At 45.5% G+C, this 20,964-nt stretch overlaps 1 protein-coding gene and 1 long non-coding RNA gene across 4 annotated transcripts; both read left to right on the top strand.

Moving 5' to 3' along the window:
- Positions 1 to 652: 652 nt before the first annotated feature.
- LOC117897850 lies at positions 653 to 19,620 on the top strand. 3 transcript variants are annotated; one of them, XM_034806920.1, is made up of 10 exons: positions 653 to 732; positions 2,650 to 3,298; positions 14,252 to 14,516; positions 15,806 to 16,248; positions 17,122 to 17,258; positions 17,380 to 17,581; positions 17,641 to 18,287; positions 18,344 to 18,524; positions 18,579 to 18,964; positions 19,025 to 19,620. In XM_034806920.1, the coding sequence occupies exons 2-10, from the start codon at positions 3,281 to 3,283 to the stop codon at positions 19,458 to 19,460; spliced, it is 2,715 nt and encodes a 904-aa protein (XP_034662811.1). In that variant the 5' UTR covers positions 653 to 732; positions 2,650 to 3,280; the 3' UTR covers positions 19,461 to 19,620. The 3 variants fall into 3 exon arrangements, with proteins under 3 accessions (XP_034662811.1, XP_034662810.1, XP_034662809.1); XM_034806919.1 differs by lacking the exon at positions 653 to 732 and adding an exon at positions 1,035 to 1,456; XM_034806918.1 differs by lacking the exons at positions 653 to 732; positions 2,650 to 3,298; positions 14,252 to 14,516 and adding an exon at positions 15,109 to 15,521.
- Positions 6,132 to 6,684, top strand: LOC117897860. Its single transcript, XR_004649112.1, has 2 exons — positions 6,132 to 6,253; positions 6,320 to 6,684. It is a non-coding gene; the product is annotated as an uncharacterized LOC117897860 (long non-coding RNA).
- Positions 19,621 to 20,964: the final 1,344 nt, after the last annotated feature.

Here is a 20,964-nt window from a genome sequence, read left to right on the forward strand (position 1 = left end):
TTGGGGATACAATTTGGTGTCTCACGGAATCGGCAACATTATGCTACCCTTGGGGAAAAGGATAACGAGTTGATATCTCAGGTTTAGTCAATGCAAGAATTAGTCAGTATCTGTTTTAAGGCTATCTCAACAAAATTTTGAAGATGTACTTCGTCATTATATAGTCAGATATATCATTTCAAGATAAATTGTTTTTTTTAGTGATTAAAAGAGGCTTGGAGAACAGAATTTTAAAATTAAATGCTTTAAATAGGGTATTCAAATGACAAGTTGACATTCAACAAGTGGTCGAATGACGTAACACTCCATTTCCACTTACGTTTTATGCTTTTAGTTTTTCACCTTTTTGGATTAAACCTTATTTTGTAAACTTTACAATAAGTGCGGGTACTGAAAAGCAGGCAATCTTGTGAAAAATGAATTCACTAATTATATAAAATTATAGGTTCAGGTCTGAGAGTCAAAGCTGGCTAGTAAAATAAAACAGAAAATCAAAATCGTAAAAAACGACTTACTTCGACATATTTACGGTATATTTTAAACAATCAAAAGGTATATTTCGGTACATTTCAGACGGTCAGACTGTATATTTTATCGACAACTCCGACGTCACACTGCTCATTTCTCATTGCTCCGTTAGGTTCTGAACAAAAATGAGCAATACCAATTGGGAAGAACCCCCTACAACTGCCTACAAATTCGGTTTGTGCGAACTTCCAGTTGGAACTTATGGTAATATAAAATAAATATTTTGAAATATAATAAAGTAAGGTTCAAGTTATAACAAATCAGTCACCTAAATAAATATTATAACATATATATTAACTCAGTAAAATAATAATATATTTATTAATTCAATAATATAAAAATAAAATACATTGTTGATATGTACTAACGTTCGAATGACATTTATTTAACGTAAGTGACTGTGGATGGTGGAGTTGGTGTGTGTAGTGTAGTGTATTTTGAAAGGTTTAGTTCGGAGCGAAGAAAACGGAACAGCCGACAAGAACAGCCGACAAGGAAGCTTTTTGCCAAAGGCGGCGGCAGATTACTAAAACTTCTTCCCCTTCTTCCATCGTTCATTGTCAGCTCGGCAGATTTAATAATCCAAATAATTGTTCAGTGCCAGAAATGTGGATGGGGGAGTCGGTGTGTGTATTTTGAAGCGAGTGTAAAAAGACGGCAAAAACTACACTTCGAACAACAACAACAACGCAACAAAGTAGCGTAGTAGCGAAAGGCGTGCAAAGCTGAAGTGTAGTAGTAGTGGCAGAGTAACGGTTTCGCGAGTGTGTAGTGTGTGTGTGTGCAATGTGCTTGGCACCACGCATGGAGGAGGACGACGACGACAGAAGGGCAGCAGACTCGATGCAAAATTGAAATTAAATTTCCACAAATTTTATGCACGCGGCGCGTGGCAGCCTTAACACTGGGAACGGAGTCTTTACGCTGGGTATGTAGCATGTGTATTGGTAGCACACCAAAAGCGAAATCAAATGCATTGAAAGCCGGCACAACAAATTGTTGTAAATTTCGCAAAAGAACAGTTAAAATGTGTGCTTGTGTGTGCATAGATTGTATGAAAAAACGGTGTTTCTTTTGCTGTACGTTTTAGTTGTGCTCTCCTTTCATTGTGCGTGTTTTTTTTACTGTTGTTTCGTTTGACCATCAAACGCCTTACATTGCTCACGTCATCTCTCTCCTCTGCCCAGTGCCGAAAGCAGCAGCCGCCGCAATAGAACAGCAGCAACAACAACAACCACAGAAAATACTACTGTTGCTATCACTTATTCCTACTACACACTCTACTCTGCCCATTATGAGCGCCCCTACTATGTGTACGTACGCACAGAGACGAGTGAGAGAGAGAGTGAGGAAGAGCGAGATGGAGAGAGTAGGGCAGGGCATGGCAAGACTAGGCTCAAACTCCAAGAATGGCGCTCGCCGCTCATTGTGTGCCCGTGGCAGTCAGTGCGGCTTTCTGCTCATTTCATGCTGATTTATGGCTCTAATAATAGGTTCGCTCAACAGCTTCCGGTTCCTAGCCAAAAGGATTACACTCGTTCGCACTCGTAGGAGGCGTCGCTCCCTTTTAGGCCCTTTCCGGCCACTTGATAGTTGTTCTTATTGGAGCTATAAAAAGGAATTGGAATATAATGACAGAGAAAGGACAGAATTATGAAAGGGCTAAAGCTTCACTCTCAACACTCTCTCCCTCGCGCTTCAAAGCACTTTTAAATTGGTTAATTACAGTTATGTTGTGGCCATGGGCATGGGTTACGCCTTGATCGATTAACGGCATTTAACGCTCAAGTGGGTCCCCGTTTTAGTTTGGAGAGGAGGCAGGGAGCGTCCGCGTGTGCTTTTTACTCGAGTGATTTGCATCAGAGAAAACGTTTTAAGATAAGCGACGAGCGATGACTGGGTTAACGGTAACTACAAAGGGGAATTTAAGGGATTAGTGTAGTGATGAAAGTGTATACGCCACTTCCGCCCATGATCAATGAATTGTGAACATAATGGGAATTCCCGCCCCTGTGATATCATTTACCATTCAACAATAGGAAGAGCAAGACTAAACTCCCCATTACTTATTCCAGATTATGTAAAATACATTTTCTTATACTGTGTACTGTGTTCTTTCAGCACTACTCTTCGCCAGCAATTGGAAATTTGCATCTATTGACGAGAAGGCATAATGAATCGATGACTGTTGGCTGCTGCTGCTTTTGCTTCTGCTGAAACCGGGCACATCTGCCAGCTGTCTACTGTCTTGTGTGTGTCCTGCGTGTCTTCCGTCTTCAGTGTCTGGCCCCAGCAGAGTCAAGAGTGCCCCAAGTCGAGCCCAACGTTGCCTGAGGCGGTCGAACCCAACCAAATCCAACCCCAAAGAGTCGGAATCCAACCGAAGCTTTGCCTGCGCAGCTCCAACAATTGAGCAATTGAGAGCGCATTTAGGCAGTGATTGGGAGAGCGGATTGCGCGAGAGTGTGAAAAAATAGTTGAAGCTAGAAAAGGAAACGCCGTCGGCTGGCTTGCTTGCGGCCTGGACTCGAGTTGGGCCCCAAAAAGGAGGAGTGGAGGAGCCGGAAAAGAAGGAGAGAGAGCACAGAGCAGGCACGGAAGTGGTGACATCTGTTTTTGCCGCTTTGTCAGTGCCATCCGGCAGCCAAAAGCCGAAGCCCAAGCTGAAGCCTCTGCAGCAGAGTAGACGAACCCACCCGAACACGAGCGGACACGAACACAAGTGTGGAAATTGGAATTTTTATTCAAAACAATGCCCCTGCTGCAACAGGTATGTAAATAATAATAAAACCCATTCGCACTCCTCCTTTACGGGTGGTAATTGAAACGCTCACGTACGATTCGTGACTTCGGAGTCGGAATTGGAGTCGAACCAAAGAGAGGGATAGGGATAGAGAGAGAGAGATTGCGACAGACAGAGAGAGACTAACTGTTCATCAGCTGTGGTCTGGTCTGGGACGGACTGGCGCTGTGTTGTGCTTTGGGGCTTATCTCACCTATACAATTGGGATTTTTGGTGGTGTGTATGAGTGGCTGCCCGCCTGCCTGCTGGATGATCCTAATAAGATTAGTGCCCAACTTGTACGTACAAAAAGGACTTGTGAGATTGCACTCTTGCCAACCAGCTCCGAAAGCCTATTCACTAGGGGAGTGGGGACGTGGTCGTTGTCTGTTGCACATTATGAGTAGTTAAATTCGATTAAACTTGTGGAGTTTTGTTCCTCCAACAGCAGACAGCCACTGACTACTCTACTGCAGCGCTTTCGCTTCGTCCTTGGTCCTTGGAGTACACACAGACTATTGCAGGGCGGGAGAAGCCGTTTAATTGTACTCTTTGTTGCGCAAAATAGTTGCGTGATTTAATTTCCGCTGCCTTTATATGTTTTTTAATTCACTTAAATGAGCCCTGATTCGATTAATACACTTCCTCGCTCACTCACTCACGAAGATAGACAGAGAGAGAGAGTGTGTAAAGGCCAGAAGAAAAACAGCGGAAATGGAAACGCAGCCATGCCAATCATACTACTGCTTCTATGCACGGCTTCCACTACTTATCCTATCGAATGAAAGATGAAAACTTATCATATTCTGGAAATGTCCTATGGCTATATAATAATATTTCTCAAAAGGATTGCGTGTCTCTTGTTTTTTGTCTTTTCTGCGATTTTTCCCTTCTGGTTGAAGTTTCCTTGTCTTAAGAAGATTACAGTATCCAATTGGCATTACTTTAGGACAGAAAAAAGTGGAGACTGTCTCTCTTTTGAGATGAAAAAGTGGTCTATTTCAGATAGTATTCAAAATGTGGGAAGAGAAAGGAAACCTTACAAAGGGAAATGGAAATAAAAGAACGTAACTCCTGACAGCCATACATATCTTTGGAAACGAAGCGCATTGGTATTATGTATTACCGTGATTGGCATGTATTTATCCTTCAACAAGTTAATTATATTCCAGTCGGAAATAAATTCAAATCAAAATTATGTCAGATCCGGTGGTTGCCCTTCGCCTCCAGTGAAGCCTCCAATGAGGGACACGGCGCACACATGTCTTCATTTGCCCGTAATCATTACAATAAATGTATGCGCCACACACTTGACTCGAGGAACGCACCACATGGTAACCCCACGCATCCTCCCCACAAACAACAACCACCAACGACCCTCGACTAGATTTAAACGATACTAAAGCGACTGTCAATATGTGTGACAGGTTTTTTAAGACGGCTCCGCTCCCAGGCTGCTCCATCTACATCTGATGGCTGGGGCACTTCCAACCATTGTTGCATGCGTCGGCGTCTCTCCGTTTGTATCCTTGCCACGTCCTCCCGCCTCCTTCCATGTCTTTCGTCTCATCTCCGAGTCTTGCCTGTCTGTCAGGGCAGATGGGCTGAAAGTTGCCTCATTGTCGACTGTGACATGCCTGGGCCGGGCCCATCGTCTATTGCTCATCATTCAGGCATTTGACGATGGAAGAAGAACCTTCCACCATTCCAGCACCACTTGGAAGGGGAGGGTAGGGTATCCAAGGATCCAAGGCAGAATGGGGTATGGGCTGTTCGGTTTGCACTGTTGTGCCATCCCATCATCCAGCATCCATGACAATGGCGCTGCGCATTTGTTACAATGTTTACACAAATATTTAAGGATAATCCGACGATTTCAAAGGGGTTATTATGCAATTTTTCTACTCATTTTATTGTGTGGCAGATGGCAACAAAAAATGCAAAAGCGAAGCGAAGGCAAAAATAAAAGATGTAAAAAATCAAAATAGACACAGGAACTGAATAACTAAATGCAAAATGTCAATTTCGTCGTGTAAGCAGGCGTCTATCCTCTTGAGGGGGGGTAAATGAGGAGTGGGTATTGGGTTTACATCCATCCATATTTATACGCTCCTGGTACTCGGTAATGTCTAAAATGCGTCTACTTCCTGCCCTACCCGGCCCACAGCTTAAAGCGCTTCTCCCTCTATCCCCTATCCTTCCCTCCCTCTATTTTATATAGAGATATATATCTGTATTATTTACACATTTCTTTTTTTTGTTGCAATCATTTCCATTCCCCCGCTGTTTAAAATGCCTATAAATAATGGTGTCTGTCTTTCTGTGGGGGGAACGGGTATGGGAATCTGGTGGCAAAGCGGAAAATTTGTCGGTCATAAGAAAAATGTTGAGCATTTTATTTGTCATTTCGATGCGCTGTGGGATGTGTGTTGCGACATGTGTCCTGTACGTCCTGCATGTCCTGCTCTGCATACGACGACCCCCCCACAAAAATACACCCTGCTGTGACATCGTTTCATATTCCGTTCTCTTTTATCGTATTCCTCCGTTTGGACTTCCAAGGATTGCACTCAATCAGAACTTTGGGTTAGAGTTCAGTGTTGGGTCATTTTCGGGATGGGTCTTCAAGTTGTTTTGTAGCTAAACAAAAAAAAGAATACAAGACGAGTACACAGGCAGTAAGATATATTTTAGGGGCACATTTACTCGTTACAGTTATCTTTTGACCCTCATTTAATGGTCAGCCCTGTGTCTGTAGAATAGGAAATTCGCATTTGTATTCGTATTTCAGTACATACTGGCAGACAATTCTAGAATCTGTATCAAAGGGTAATCCCATGTGCCTGAATATGTTTGTCAAAATTATCAATAGCCAAATAGTTGGGACTCGACGCACACGTACACCGAAATGATTAAAATGGAGCTCAATTTTTACACATAGTTGTAAGTATTTATGCATTTATTAATCTTCGATAGGCCAAGCTGATCGTTTTGTGTTTTGTTCCTTAGTTGTGAGAGATTTGAGATCATTGCCACTCAGATTACAGGTCTGCAACACTTTGTTTCGCATCAAATGGTACACAGCGTCTGGTAATGTCATCAGTTGACATTCGGAAAGATCCAAATGTTTTCTTCCTTTGCATCCTCGTCCGGCAAGTGGCGAGAATGTTTTGGTTGGAAACCAGCACGGGCAATGTGCGCTGTCAGTCTTGGATCGTCTATGTTTTCGGGGGAACTGTCATTGAGTCATTGTCATTAACCAAAAGATGCCTAAAAGCATCTGCAACGTATCAGTACACAATACACAAAACCCAATAAAAATCCACTAATGTTAGCTTGAGCCAAAACCAAATAAAAACCCATAAAATAAGAAAGGACGCGACTCTTGTGCAATTGGAAGGCTGCTAATAGCCATCTGAAATTTGATTTTCAACAGTCAAGAGGCAAATCATTGGCATTATTCAAATCGAATACAGAAGAGAGCCCCCAGAACACGGAACAGATGAATGGTGGAAGGACGGAGAAACGGACGGCCACTGAGGGGAGACGAAGCTCTGAAGCTGAAGATGAATGAAGGAAATATCATTGTGTTTTGGTGGGTAGAAGGACTGCTGCAGGACACAAATGCTGGACGGCATTTACAGTTGGTTATGTATCCTTAAGTATATGCCGCGGGGGTGTCTGCCGAGTGCCTCTGCGACTCTGCCTCTTGCTGGCTGGCTGACAGCTTAGGATGTGTCCAACAGCAGCAGCTGGGGCACCACCATCCCATCGCCATCTCTTTCTCTATTGGAATGTCTCGACATTTCGCGCAAATGCCAAAAGTACAAGGCGTCGGTCGTCGTCTTGCAACCATCCAAGAATCCAACGATTCAACAATGCGGCGGCATCGTCGGCGGCCCACGGGGCCCCGAGGCACATCATTAAAATGTCGATACCAAGCAAATCACACGCCCGCCGCCCGAGGGATAATACTCGCCGCCCAACAACACAAATAACTATAAGGAAATATCAGAAATGAGGGACAGGACTGCACTGCCTGGAGGGGGAATGAGCTGGTTGCTGGTTGTTGGTTGCAGGTTGCAGGATGAGTGCGTGGGGTGCCGCCGTATTAGGGCGTAGCCCCAGTGCAACATGAGCCTCTGGCATTTAAAAAATAACAAAAAGGAAAATGGAAGAGCGGAAAAAAACACAACGGAAAAACAGAAAACAGAGAAAACGAGTGAAAAATTCAATTGAATTTACTTGGCCAGACGTCGTCGTATAGTTGTAGTCGGCGTGGCACACTCTACACTCAACTAGCATTTAATGCATTGACTGTGTGGCATGCGTGGCAGCAGGTCTCCTCCTGCTCCAGTCGCTCCGCTTGCTCCTGTGGTTCAGCGAATGATGAGAGAGGAAGAGCAGCAACAGCAACAGCAGCAGCAGCAGGATGGTACACGGTGTCGAGGCATCTACATATACAATGCTGTTGCGTTATCATTAAAAGCGCACAAAAATGCGGCAAAAGAAAATAAGAGGAGAGCGCAGGCAGCGTGGTGGAAGGGGAAACAGAAACAACTACAAAAGACAACCACAAAAGGCCAGCACCCTGTTGGAGTCGCCTCTTGTGTTCTTTTTTTTATACCAGCCTCTCCTTTTTTATATGTTCTGTACGGCATGAGCCCCACAGTCAGTCGGAGAGAGTGCCTGCTCCACACTGTGGATGCTCCTCTGTATTCCATCCAGGGATCAGGGGTAGATGCATTGAGTGTGGGATTTGTGACTTGCGGGAAAGTTGCAGCCTAAATTTGGAGATCAGCTACGGGAGATGCGTTCTTGGGAACTGAAAGAATTTTCAGAAATAAAATATTTAAGAGAAATAACCAATAAACCCGATTTCTTTCCATTCAGGTACAAAATATTAAGTAATCTTACAATAATTAGATGAAAATAGCATTTGAGCTAATTCATAATTTATGAATTACGATTAAATCTATCTTATCCTCTGCCTAATCTGAGATTTTTGCTTATCCCCTCTGATCCGTTTTCATTCCTGCCTTACGCCTTAAAGTGTAGCATACTTTGCAGCATTGTAGCACTAACACAGATCTCTGCATATCGCTGGCATTCATTAAAGCGGTTCTCCATAAACGTTTCGTGTCCAACACTTTGACAGTTTCTGACTTTTCCTTAAACCTGATTCGAGGATCTCTATCATGGCTTTTCCTTCCTACCTTTTCCTTGGCCCACCAGAGCATCGCACATTCGAGTCCTTTGACAGCAGTTTCACTTGGTTTTGTTTCTCTTTTCCAGAATAGGCCTGCAACAAAAAGTTGTGCCTTTTCGCTGCCTAAAAAAATGTGCATCATACGCTGCGTTCCGTGGTGCGAACAGGGGGGAGGAGCAGGGCGGATGGGGTGTGGCATGAGAGGATCCGAGAGATCCAAAACCAGAGATAATACAGTGCGGAAAAAGCGCGTGTTTTATTTCCACTTAGCACTCGTACTCCCCGGCACTCCCTTTCGCCCCCTCGCACTCTTCGCATATTGAATGCCTGTTGACGGCTGCTTGGCCCTCTCTCCTGCTGCTGGTACACCCCTCTTTCTGGTGCCCCTGGAGACTCCTATCTCTCTCTCCCTTTCTGTCCCTGGCTCTCTCTCTGAAGGGAGAAACAATAACAGCAGCAGCAACAAAAGCCCTGAGAATCGGAAATGTTGCCGTTGAAACTGAAATGTCGCTACGCTTCTCATCGTTTGTTTGTCCCTAGCAGAGGAGGCAGCAGGCAGCAGCACAGCACCAGGAGGAGCCAGGAGTGGCATGCAGCAGATTGTTGGTGGTAGTAGGATGCCACGGTCTACGCCCCATGTAAACGCTGCTACTCCTCCTGCTGCTGCTGCTGCTGCTCCTGTCAGTGACTTGCCTGAATTACGATATTGTTATTATTAAATGGATGGTGCGGCAAAAGGGAATCTGGCTGGAGGAGAGAGAGCCGCCACCTCCTCCCGAAGATGTCTCTGTGCCATCTTCTCCTTTTGCACTTTGCTGATAGTTGAGTTTTGATCCAGAAACGGCATTAATGTCTTGTTTTCATACACACATATTGGACATAACAATACGCACAGAAATGCACTTGCAAAATAGAAGGACATATTACAGTCCATATCCCTATACATCCCTATGTATATCTGTATCTACATACATACATATGTATATGTATCTGTATTGGGAGCGACACATGGTGTCAAAGCAGAAATCAACTTGTGCGCTGATGAAATGACATTCAACATTCAGCGTTCAGCATTCGAACAGACATACAGCCATGCAGCATGCAACTCAATTTAATTTGCCCAGACATTGGCATTTAATGAAATGCACAGCAAAACAGAACACAGCAGACAGAAGGAGCACAACTGGAAGGAGAAGAGCATGAGAAACTTACAGCAGATGGAGCCACCTCCTTCTGCACCTCTCCTCAGTGTGTTGCATACACTCCACTCGTAGGCGCAGCAGCAATTACGTGCCACTGCATTAGACTAGAGCAGACCAGACCCCAGTTCCGACAATATAGCCACACCCACAGCCAGTAACCAGCATGCCTGTGCCCTGCAGGCATTTGCATCTTATCGAATCGAATCCACTGTCGCCCACGGCCACAGCCACAGTCACAGCCACAGTCCTCTCTGCCTGCCTGCCTACCATTCGCTGTGGACAAAGTTCAATTCGTTTTTTAATTTACAAAACATTAAATGCGTCTCCTTTTTTCTTCCACGAGTCACACAACAGATTCTTGCAAGAAAAATATACTTCAAAGGAGTCTCTCTTTGTGCCCAAGTAGATCCCAAAGAAAACTCTCATCTTAAGACCTGTTTGATTGACTAAAAGAAAGCAAAATAGATTATAAAATCAGGGAATATTCTCCCAAAACCGTTCATAATTTCTGAGTTTGTTCTGCAATAAAGATTAACATATTCTCAGTTGGAATTCGATGTGTGCATCTGATCAGAAGGAAATCCCATTATAAGAATAACGCATTCTAGAGTCAGAGTCGAATTCCCTGGCAATTACTCGTAAATTTCCCAAGTTGAAGGATTAAATATCCATAACTTTTTCGAGCGAATGTGCCCCTTCTTTGCAGAGGGATTTAAACACCGCTGTGATCGCCCCATCTTTGGGACACGTAGTAATATGCAAACACTCTATTACCGCTGGCAAATTCAAATGCATTCGGCCATAACTCTCATCCTTTATGGGGCACCACAACCACACACACACACACACACACAGCTGCCTGCACTCCACTGCTGTCCGTCCTGCTGCTTCCTTGGCAACATGTAATCGGCCATAAAAAATTACAACTGTGCATTAACCTCTCGCTCTGTGGGTAGGGGAAGGGACGGGGAGGAGGAACCCCAATCGAATCGAGTGCCACAGTGGGAATGCAGTCCCCAAACTGGCGGCGGGGAGGGGGGAAGGGGCCAGCAACGACAAGGACAACATCGTTATTGAACGCTTATCACTACATGCCATCAAATTTTAATGCCGAAACCCTTTGGGCCATGACCAGAAGCAGCCGGACGCAGGACCAAAGGCAGAGTGCCCAGAAGCAGTGTGTGGCAGTGGCCAGTGGCAATGTGGCAACATGCTCGTACTCGTGCTCGTATCTAATAAGTGTTGCAAGCGAGGCAAACATCATAATTTGTATGACTTTTGAAAGCAGAAACTTGTAATTTTCCAGAGGCCAGCGGGGCCAGCCCCTCTGCTCGCCTTCCTGGGACACATATCATGCTTGTGTTTGTGAGGTAGGACATGAGAATCTTCAGGCAAATCGCTTGCCAAAAAAAATTGTAGAAAAGGCAAGAAAAGGGCAAAGAAAATGGCCATCCATTGAGTAGGAGCAGGGGTCCGGTCATGCCTTGCCCGTCGACAAGCAAATGCACAAAAGCCAAAGTCAAATGGACATTGGATAAATAAGTACTGAGTTATGGGTGGTGGTGGATCCTTGGATACTTGGTCAGGAACAGGGACTGGGACTGGGACTGGTCGGCATCCAGTGACAGAGAAAGAGAGCAAGAGATTCGGAATATCTTCATGTAGCAATCAGCTGGCAGGCCATGGAATGGCAGGCAAAGGATAGAGCATGTGCCAGGGATAGGAATGGAGATGGAGAGCAGCAGCAACGAGGAGTAATGCCATTGAATCAAATTTTGTAAATCCTCGACGACAAAAGACGGAAGACGAGACGCTGATGCTGATGCAGTAGTAGAAGTAGCAGCAGCAGCAGGAGAAGCAGAAGTCACAGTCAGAGTCTCTCGATAGTGCGACGACCAATGGGGTTGGAAAAGGGGTTGCAGAGTGCTGTCCAGGGTAGGGTGGGGAGTATGGAGTGGATGCCCCATGAAGAACAGGACATATTCGGAGGAGATGGAAGCTTGTGGTTCTCCCTCCATTGCCTAGCCCAGCCATGGCCGCAGTCAATAGGCCAAGGGTGTTATCTATGCGTCAACGGGTGGTTAAGATTTTTTGTCGTATTCAATTTCGTTGTTTATGGGCCTTCTTTTATTCGGCGCTGGTGTCTGTGGAAAAATAGTAGAGCAGCGTGGTATGCAGTGGCAAGGGGGAAAGGGTGCTTGCTGCTAAATGGAGATGTTTCTTTTTTTTGTGAAGAAATCTCCTCAAAAGGTACTTGGGTTACTCTGCATACGTACGTATGTACATGGGAATCAAATGTCAAAGGGAAGTTTATGTTCAAGTAAATTTATTTTTTTAAACCACCAGTTTCAGTTTTCCGAGTCTGCAAAGAATAGTCTCAAAATCTGTATTAATCAATTAGCTCAAATTCATTATTGGACTCCCAAAACGATTGCCCATTTAGCCCCACTTCAGAGCCAAAGAGAATCTCTGCCCAAAAGAGCATCCGAACTTCGTGACTTCATTCATTTCTTCAGACTCTTTTTGGCTGGCATTTCCGTCAGCGAAAGCTTTTAGCATCTTGGACGTCTTTTGTACGTCAGATGCGGATGCGGACACGGATGGGAATGCGGATGTGGGACGCGCGGCCTCGGCATCGCAAAATAGCTTCAAGACTATTTGTAATTTGCATTCATTGACGCCGCTTCTAGTCTCTGCTTCCCTTTGGTTTTTTTTTTTTTTTTGTTTTTTATCGCCTGCCACAAGTTGCAAGTGTGCTTTGGCACTATCTGTGTGGCAGTGTCCTGTGTCTGTGTGGGAGGATGTGACGTATGTCGGCTGGAAACAAAGTCTGAAATCCTACGCCCATTCACCCACACACACACGCGTTCTGTGTGTGGCATATGTATGTGTCAACAGGCCACAATGCCTGCCGCCTTTCAAAAAGTGAAAGAAAGTGCGGGAAAGGGGGAGAGAGAGAGAGTTGTCCGGCAGTGTAGCTACTCCCTCTGCCACACCCACAACGGAGAGGAAGTGTGGCATGCGTGTGGATGTTGCATGGATGTGTGTGTGTGTGTGTGTGTGTAGGAGGCGGATGATTGCCGTGCGTGTGGTGTGCGATGGATGTTCGTGCCATTTCCGACTTTGCCACGTACCTTCATCAAGTTGTCATTCAATTTTTAAATCCATGGCAAGTTTTGTACTTAACGTAGTAGTTGTGACAACTTGACAAAAACTAAGGAGGAAGCCATCGCCAGCCGCCAACCGCCAGCCGCCCGCCGCATGTCCCAGCTCCTCCTCCTTTGGTTTCCTCCTCATTCAGAACTTGCCACACAAGAACAAGTTTTGGCCTGCCAGAAGGAGCGGGCGGGAGAGATCTTTAATCGGAGAATCGCTTCATTTCCACTCTCCGGAGAGTGAAAGAACAGAATGAAAAAAGTTAATTAAATTATGATTTATTCCCTGTGTGAATCTGTCTGGTAGTTCAACAACACAAAGCGCTACATTCCAGTAGTATTATTCCAGTAACTTGTACGCATGATTTGATATTCTCTGGTTGCCATCAATCTATGGGCGTACCAATCCTCAAGCCAGCATCTTCGACAAACACCCCCTTGCGGCACACCGTAATCCTCCAGCTGTTAGTTATCGCCGGAACCCTTTGAGATGGGTGACTGGAGCAGGAGTGTACTCCTTTTCCTTCATTCATACCTCCCTGTCCCTCCTGCTAATGGTTTACCATTATGGTTACTTGTTGCCATGCCTTCCTTGACTTGACTTAGCTTGGCTTTTACCCCCCACTCTCCCCATTCCGCACTTTGTCCGCTCATCCTGGCTGGCATTCATCAGGATTCTGCTGCTCGTGCCTCGCTTTTCCTTCGATTCCGTGTTCCGTTTGCCGCTTTAATCCCCCTCGGTCCTTGGTCCTCGGTCCTGGGTCGGTAATGAGTTGTACGCCATTTTGCGCTAAATTGTTTGGCGAGTGCCTGATAACAATATTTGCACTAATTTGGCATTTTTAAGTGTGCTCCACTGACACTTGATGCGCTTTTAATTGCACCCAGGCGCTCGAGAGGTGCTCTTCTGTCGAGGAGCAGGAGGACCAGGGGGCCAGCACTCAGCTTTCGATGCTGTCTGTCCTTTGTCCGTCCCCTCTTCTGTCTGTCTTGTGGCTCTCCTCCTGCGGTTGCCTTGCCAACTTTCTACGTTGTTGCATCCGCATCGGCATGCTTCTCGTTGTGGCACTGGCTCTGGCTCTGGCCCTGGCATGTGGCAAGAAATGTGAAAGATAAACGATTCATTAGTTGCAGCAGCGGCAGCAGCAGCAGGAGCAGGAGCAGGAAGGCTGCCACTGAGGCACTTTCTGTTGTGTGCACCTGCACCGCCACCACCACTCCCACACACAAGGACGACGCCTCGACAGAGACAATAAAAGTTTCTTCAACTGGCGCCCGTTTTTATTACAATTACAGTTGAGAAATCTCTTGCTCCGTTGTCATCCTTCTATTGCCTCTGCCTCTCACACTTCTCAATGCTCCTTTCTCCCTCCAGTACGACACACCCGACTGCTCTTCTGGAACTAGTGGCAGTGGCAACATGCGGGCCTTGAGCGGAGCCTCCTCCGCGGACCTGCTGCAGAAGCACTCGACGATCAACTCTTTGCTCGAACACCACCAACAACAGCAGCATCAACAGCAGCAGCAGCTGCAACTGCAACACCACCAGAAACAGCAGCAACAGAAGCAGCAGCAGCTACAGACCCACGATCTGCTGGGCAGACGCAGCACCGACGATGGACTGATATCATTCATCAACGGTAAGACAAGGCATTTTTATTTAATTACATGTTACATACATATATATTTCTGGGATTTTCAGTGTGATTTCCAAATAGTAAACTAATTTCCACAGTGGGAAGAGCGAAATTCCAAAGAGATAATTTCCCTGCCTGTTGCAGCGTACATTGCTATGAATTTCCATACTCTTACGAGTAGAACATGGTTATGTTGAAAGGAGAGTTTCTATTTTGCATTTATATAGTATATGGGAATATATGTATAACTTTCGGTTTCCTGTCAGCCAAACAGGTCTAGTCAATCCGATGTGTACTTTTGTAATCGTTTTTTACTTTTAGAAGCCGGCACACACAAAACATTTTCTACATTTATTTAGTTTATCGTTAATATCGTTGTTAAGAATATTATTTGTATGTTTTTCAAGTCGTTTTCCATCTTTCAAATTCACATTTCGGTTACAAATTACCGTCTTCCAGTAACTCCAGCAATACGGCGAAATTGCAGAAAATAAATTTAAAAGTAGCCATCTACAAATTTTAAATATAAAGTCCACAAAATTGTTCTCTTGTACACAAACACACATACGTGTCGTGCTACACACATATCAGATCGCGACTTGGAGATCGGTACACGTTCGCGTCAAGCAGTCGCAGACATGGGGGGCATCAAGGAGCTGTTCATCAGGCTGGAACCATCGAAGGCTCCCACGCTGGACCACCGCTCGTTTGAGTCGGAGTTCGTGGATGATGTTGGAGATTGTATACCAAGCAGTGAGGAGGCAGGCTTCCCCAGAGACAGCCCCAGCAACAGCAGTAGCAGCGGCAGTTCCGGGGACTGTGACATCCTCAGCAGTAACAGCAACAGCAGCAGCAGTAGCCGCAGCAGCAGCGAAGGCAGCAGAAATACTGAAGGCAACAAAAACATCATCATTGAGGAGAACCTTGGCATGATGGCTGTCGGGGATGGAGACCAGAACTTGGCTTCCAAAGGCCACGACAGCAGCAACACAAATAGCAAGGACTGCAGTAAGTTTCGGGTGTCCTGCCAAAATGGCAAAAATGAATGGACAGAACCCAGAACCAAGCATCGAGCGAGTCATCGAGCGAGCCATCGAAGGAGAGCCAACACATATTTACGCCTAATTTATTAGCAGTTTTTGAATATTTGCAAAGTGCTTGAGGAGGCAATAGTTTTTGATTTATCGAGGGCCTGCGCAAACATTGTAGATAATTGTTGACCATACACTGCCTCTGCCTCTGCCTCTGCATCTGCATCTATGTACATTCTCGACCCTCTCTTTTCTTTCCAGATCCCATCACAATCAGCGATCTGCTGGGACTGTGCGGCAGCACCACAACTGGAGGAGGAGGAGGAGCGGCAGCAGGAAGTGCAACCGGAGTGGTAGTGGGAGCTGGAGCTGGCATGGGATTGGTTGCAGGAACAGGAACCGGAGCTGGAGCCGCAGACGGAGGAGGATTGGCCACAGCCCAAGCCAGTAATCAGAAACAGAATCAGAATCTGAGCCAGAGCCAGAGCAACGGAGACAACGGCATCAGCAGTGGCACATCGAATCGTTTAAATGCCGTCGCTACTGGTGCCGTTGCCGCCGCCTCTGGCGATAGTGTGGGCGTGGGCGTACGCGTTGGTGTTCAACTGTCGGCCAATGCGGCTGTATACTCCCCCCTGACGCCCAGCTCCACACAATCCTCGGCCTCGCCAGGCACCACCAAGTCCAATTTCGACTACTTTCAGGTGAGTCTTTGGCTAAAGTTTATCCGTTTCCATTCGAATCTAATCCAATCGATTCGATTGATGCCTGAACTTTTGCTGCTAGTATTCTCTCTCCCTCTCTCTTTGGGAGGCTCGGTAGCCCGAACCCTCTTTCTAATAATTGCACTCAATTTGCACCGATTTCTAGTAACTTTTTTGCTTGTATCTACATATTGTATCCCCCCCCTCTCCCCAACTGTGTCTGTCTCTCCCACTCTTTATAAATATATCTATATATTCCTCTCTCTCTCTCACTATCTCTGTATGTGTCCCCCTATAACTAGAGCTCTTTGTCCCCTCTGTGTGTTCGTCTATGTCTAAAATACCCTTGCAGAGAGCATCACATTGTTGCCGTAAATATGGCTATAAATTGGTAGGTGTTGTCCGTCTGCTTATGGGAAATTTCTACATCATAACAGCAAAGGCAATGTAATAGTTAGATGGGGAACAATGCTACATCGAATGGCAGCCTGCAAGCAAGATGATGAGCGATGAGCGACGAAAGCCGAGCTCGGCTTCGGTCGCTTACATACGAGAGCTTAGAAAAGAATGCGCTTGCATGTGTGAGTCCGCACACTATTATGTTGTTTTTGGTAACAGCGTTACATTGGTATTAAATGGATTCTGGATGGTGTATGGTATCTCTGTTGCAAGGGTATTCTTCTGCTTCGTTGTGTGAGACGAAGATAACCGTTTAACCTTTTACTGTTTACTATTTACCGTTTGACCGTTGACTCTATCATCGTGTTTCCTTTCGTCGTTTTTTAATTTATTTGATTTACATATTCTTTATCTTTTTTATATGTCTGAATGGTTGATTGGAATTGGCGAAAAACAAAAACAATTAAACAATAGTTTGAAAATGTTGCACAAAGTAACCCACTTAAGGCTTTCCAAAGAACAAACATCAGCTTCGATTGCTCTGCACCTTTATCGCCAAGTACGCCTTCATCTATTTACAATCGCTCCTTTCACAGTTCACCTTTGGTCAGGTAATGCTATACACGTAAGCGGCACTGCACCACAACTGCACCCGCCTTCTACAATATACTCTCTTCTGGAATAAAGCCCGAAACTAACTTTGAGATTTTCTCTCCTTGCTCAACAATGCAGCGACAGCAGCAATTCCTCCAGCGGCAATGGCCTGTCAATGGACTCGATCAACATGCTCTATCAGCAGCAGCGTCAGGAGCCGCAGGGCTTCTCCAGCAGCGGCCTGGGACTGAGCCTGCAAAATGCCTCCACGCGCTCCAACACGCCCGAGAGCCAGATCAGCAACCAGTCGTTCAATGAACCAAATCTACTGGACATGATTGTCGGTTTCACCAGTCTAAGTGGAGTCGAATCTGTTCTAACTTTGTTTTGTTATTTCAGAATCTGCTGTCTGTAAATAGCAGCCGTCTGGCATCCATGCAGCAGCAACACCAGCAGCAGCAGCAGCAGCAACTTCACCAGCAGCAGCAGGTCCAGCAGCAGCTGCAGCAGCAGTACGCAAACCTCAACAGGAACTACGAGCAACAGCTGTCCGGCAACGGAGGGCAGCACAACTTTGACCTGAACGGAGACCTCAACCAGTGCGGCCTGGATAACTTTGCCAGCGTGGACATGGAACTGGCGAAGCTGCAGAATCTGCAGCGCATCAACACCCTAAAGCTGCTGCAGGCCCAGACTCAACAGATGCCGCTACTCAATCAGTTGCTTCAGAGCTATGCCGGCAATATGCCCGCCACGACCAGTGCAGCCAGTAGTCTGACGAATCTCGGCGGAACGACGAATGGGTTCGGGCCGAACCTCACGGGGGACGGCGTCGGCGTCAACAACGATGTGCATCTGGATCGAGTGGCCAAGTTCCACAGGAGCTCCGCGGCCCTGTGCGATGCCACCTGCACCTGGAGCGGACAGCTGCCGCCACGCTCGCACCGGATGCTCAACTATTCGCCGAAAGTCTTCCTAGGCGGCATACCCTGGGACATCAGTGAGCAGTCGCTTATTCAGATATTCAAGCCATTCGGTTCCATCAAGTAAGTTTCATCCATTCACCATCGAATGACTCTTAATTTGTGTGTGTTTTCTGCAGAGTGGAATGGCCGGGCAAAGAGCAGCAGGCTGCACAGCCCAAGGGCTATGTCTACATTATCTTCGAGTCGGACAAACAGGTGAAGGCCCTGCTGTCGGCCTGCGTGGTCCAAATGGATGATGCACACAGTGGCAGCAACTACTACTTTAAGATCTCATCGCGTCGCATCAAGTCCAAGGATGTAAGTGGACACAGACACTTGTGGAATGCCCCCTCTTCATCTTCTGTTTCGCAGGTTGAGGTCATTCCCTGGATCATTGCCGACTCCAACTTTGTACGATCTAGCTCCCAGAAGTTGGACCCCACAAAGACCGTCTTTGTGGGCGCTTTGCATGGAAAACTGACGGCCGAGGGCTTGGGAAAAATCATGGACGATCTCTTCGATGGGGTTCTATACGCAGGCATAGACACGGACAAGTACAAGTACCCGATTGGGTCAGGACGCGTGACTTTCAGCAACTTTCGCTCGTACATGAAGGCCGTTTCGGCCGCCTTCATCGAGATACGCACCACGAAGTTTACCAAGAAGGTGCAGGTGGATCCGTACTTGGAGGATGCCCTGTGCTCGATATGCGGCGTGCAGCATGGCCCCTACTATTGTCGGGAGCTGTCCTGTTTCCGGTGAGTGCTTCATTCGGAGATTGTATTCTGCATCACGGTAAAATGAATCCCTTTTTGCAGCTACTTTTGCCGCAGTTGCTGGCAATGGCAGCACAGCTGTGACATTGTGAAGAATCACAAGCCCTTGACGCGCAACTCCAAGTCGCAGGCTCTGGTGGGCATTGGCCCCGCCTCGTCGACGGTATCGCTGGCTTCCTCCAATCACAGCAACAGCAATGGGGAGCACAAGATGCAGCAGCAACAGCAGCACCACCACCACAATCAACAGCAGCAGCACCACAACCAGAGCCATCACAGCCACCAGCAGCATCAGCTGCAGAAGCCACACCAGATTAATCATCATGGCAATCTTCATCAGTCGCACTCGCAGTCCGGAGGAGGAGGAGGCTATGGGCTGCTGGGCAATGCTGGAGCCGCTGCCAATGCCACGGCCACTTCATTGTACAACTTTCAGCAGCAGCAGCTCCAGCAGCAGCAGCAGCACCAGGCGATCTAGAGACAATGCGAAGAGCATGCACTTCCGGACAATATGGCCCCCACATTATCATTGTGAACGACACAGACACAGAGTTTTATTGATGTGTATATCTATAGGTACATATATATAGAGCAACGGTTTGAAGTATTTGAGTATACTCGTTGAATTCCCTCTTTAAGGCCCCTTAGTGTCCCTTTCTTCGAACACCCAAACACCCCTTTAACAAAGACAAAGACACAGACACACACTCTACTACTACTTTTTGTACTATTTCTTTGATAATCATGCTTACATATCAAACAGCATTTGGATGCAGCTTCGATGCTGGAGCGATGAAATTAACGATTTCATTTACCCATCAACCATCAAACGAACCCCATCACTATAATTGTTACTTTTTGGCTAAGAAAGCTGTTCTAAATCTATTCCTTATTTTGTTATTGTGTAATTTTAAGCTTACGAGAGAAAGAGAGAGCGCGGAAGCTGGATCGAGAATCAGGATTAGCTTCTCACCCTTGCCCGCGAGATTGGAGAATCTATTTTTTGTTGTTTATATTTTTTTTGCGCTAGTATTGAGGAATTTTATGTGGTTTCTTTTTACGTAGCCAAGCCCCATACATATATTCTATATATTTAGGTACATCTATGGACTGTCCGTTGAACGTTTATCTATCAGGGAATTTCAATTTTTAGGAGAGCTTTTTAAAAATTGTAATTCATTTACCTTTTGCCTACCCTCTACCCCTATTTCTGTCATTTATTGAATTTTTGTTACATTTTTGAGTTTATTTGATTTACGAGATTTTCAATGTTCAGTTTTCTTTTTGTTATTTTCGATTAGTTTTAAGCACAAACACGAAACACGCAAACTCTTTGTTAAACATTTACTCGCGATGCCTGATTGATTGTTGAACTTTTTTTTAAGGAAACTTTATCGTTATTATGCTTTTGGCTTTTTTGGCTGTTACAGTTTTAGAGCGCCCCATGTCATGGCGCTATAAGCATATTATATCTATGTCTTACATATTTTTTCATGTATTTTGAGAAAGGATCTCCAGTGCTTTAACCACTTATTATCCATATACCTATACACACACAACGTATGTAGCCACGAAACACGCACTAATCTTTACATACATATTGTTAAATAACAATGCTTTAATTTAATTCATTTTTTGTACACTTCTATTAGAAAAATGCATAAAGATCAACTCACAAAAACGCACATATTCACAAATCTAAAAGAAACATATTGCTTTTTCTTACTCATTAAATTTCCTACTTTTCATTTAGCACACACTTATTCGAAGCTTAACCAACACTACTAACCTCTTCCAAGCTTTTCCCAGCAGATTGTTACTCTTAAGAATCGCCGATAGCCGAAAAGAAAGAAACTTACTAGTCATAATATCAAAAGTTAAATTCAAACGAATTTAAGCATAAAAACAATCAAATTACTTTACCAAGACAAAACAAACTGAACGAAAATCTAAATGCTGGTTTAAAACACTGGCGACTGGTG

This window comes from Drosophila subobscura, chromosome O, assembly GCF_008121235.1.
Source record: "Drosophila subobscura isolate 14011-0131.10 chromosome O, UCBerk_Dsub_1.0, whole genome shotgun sequence".
Taxonomy (NCBI): Eukaryota; Metazoa; Arthropoda; class Insecta; order Diptera; family Drosophilidae; genus Drosophila; species Drosophila subobscura.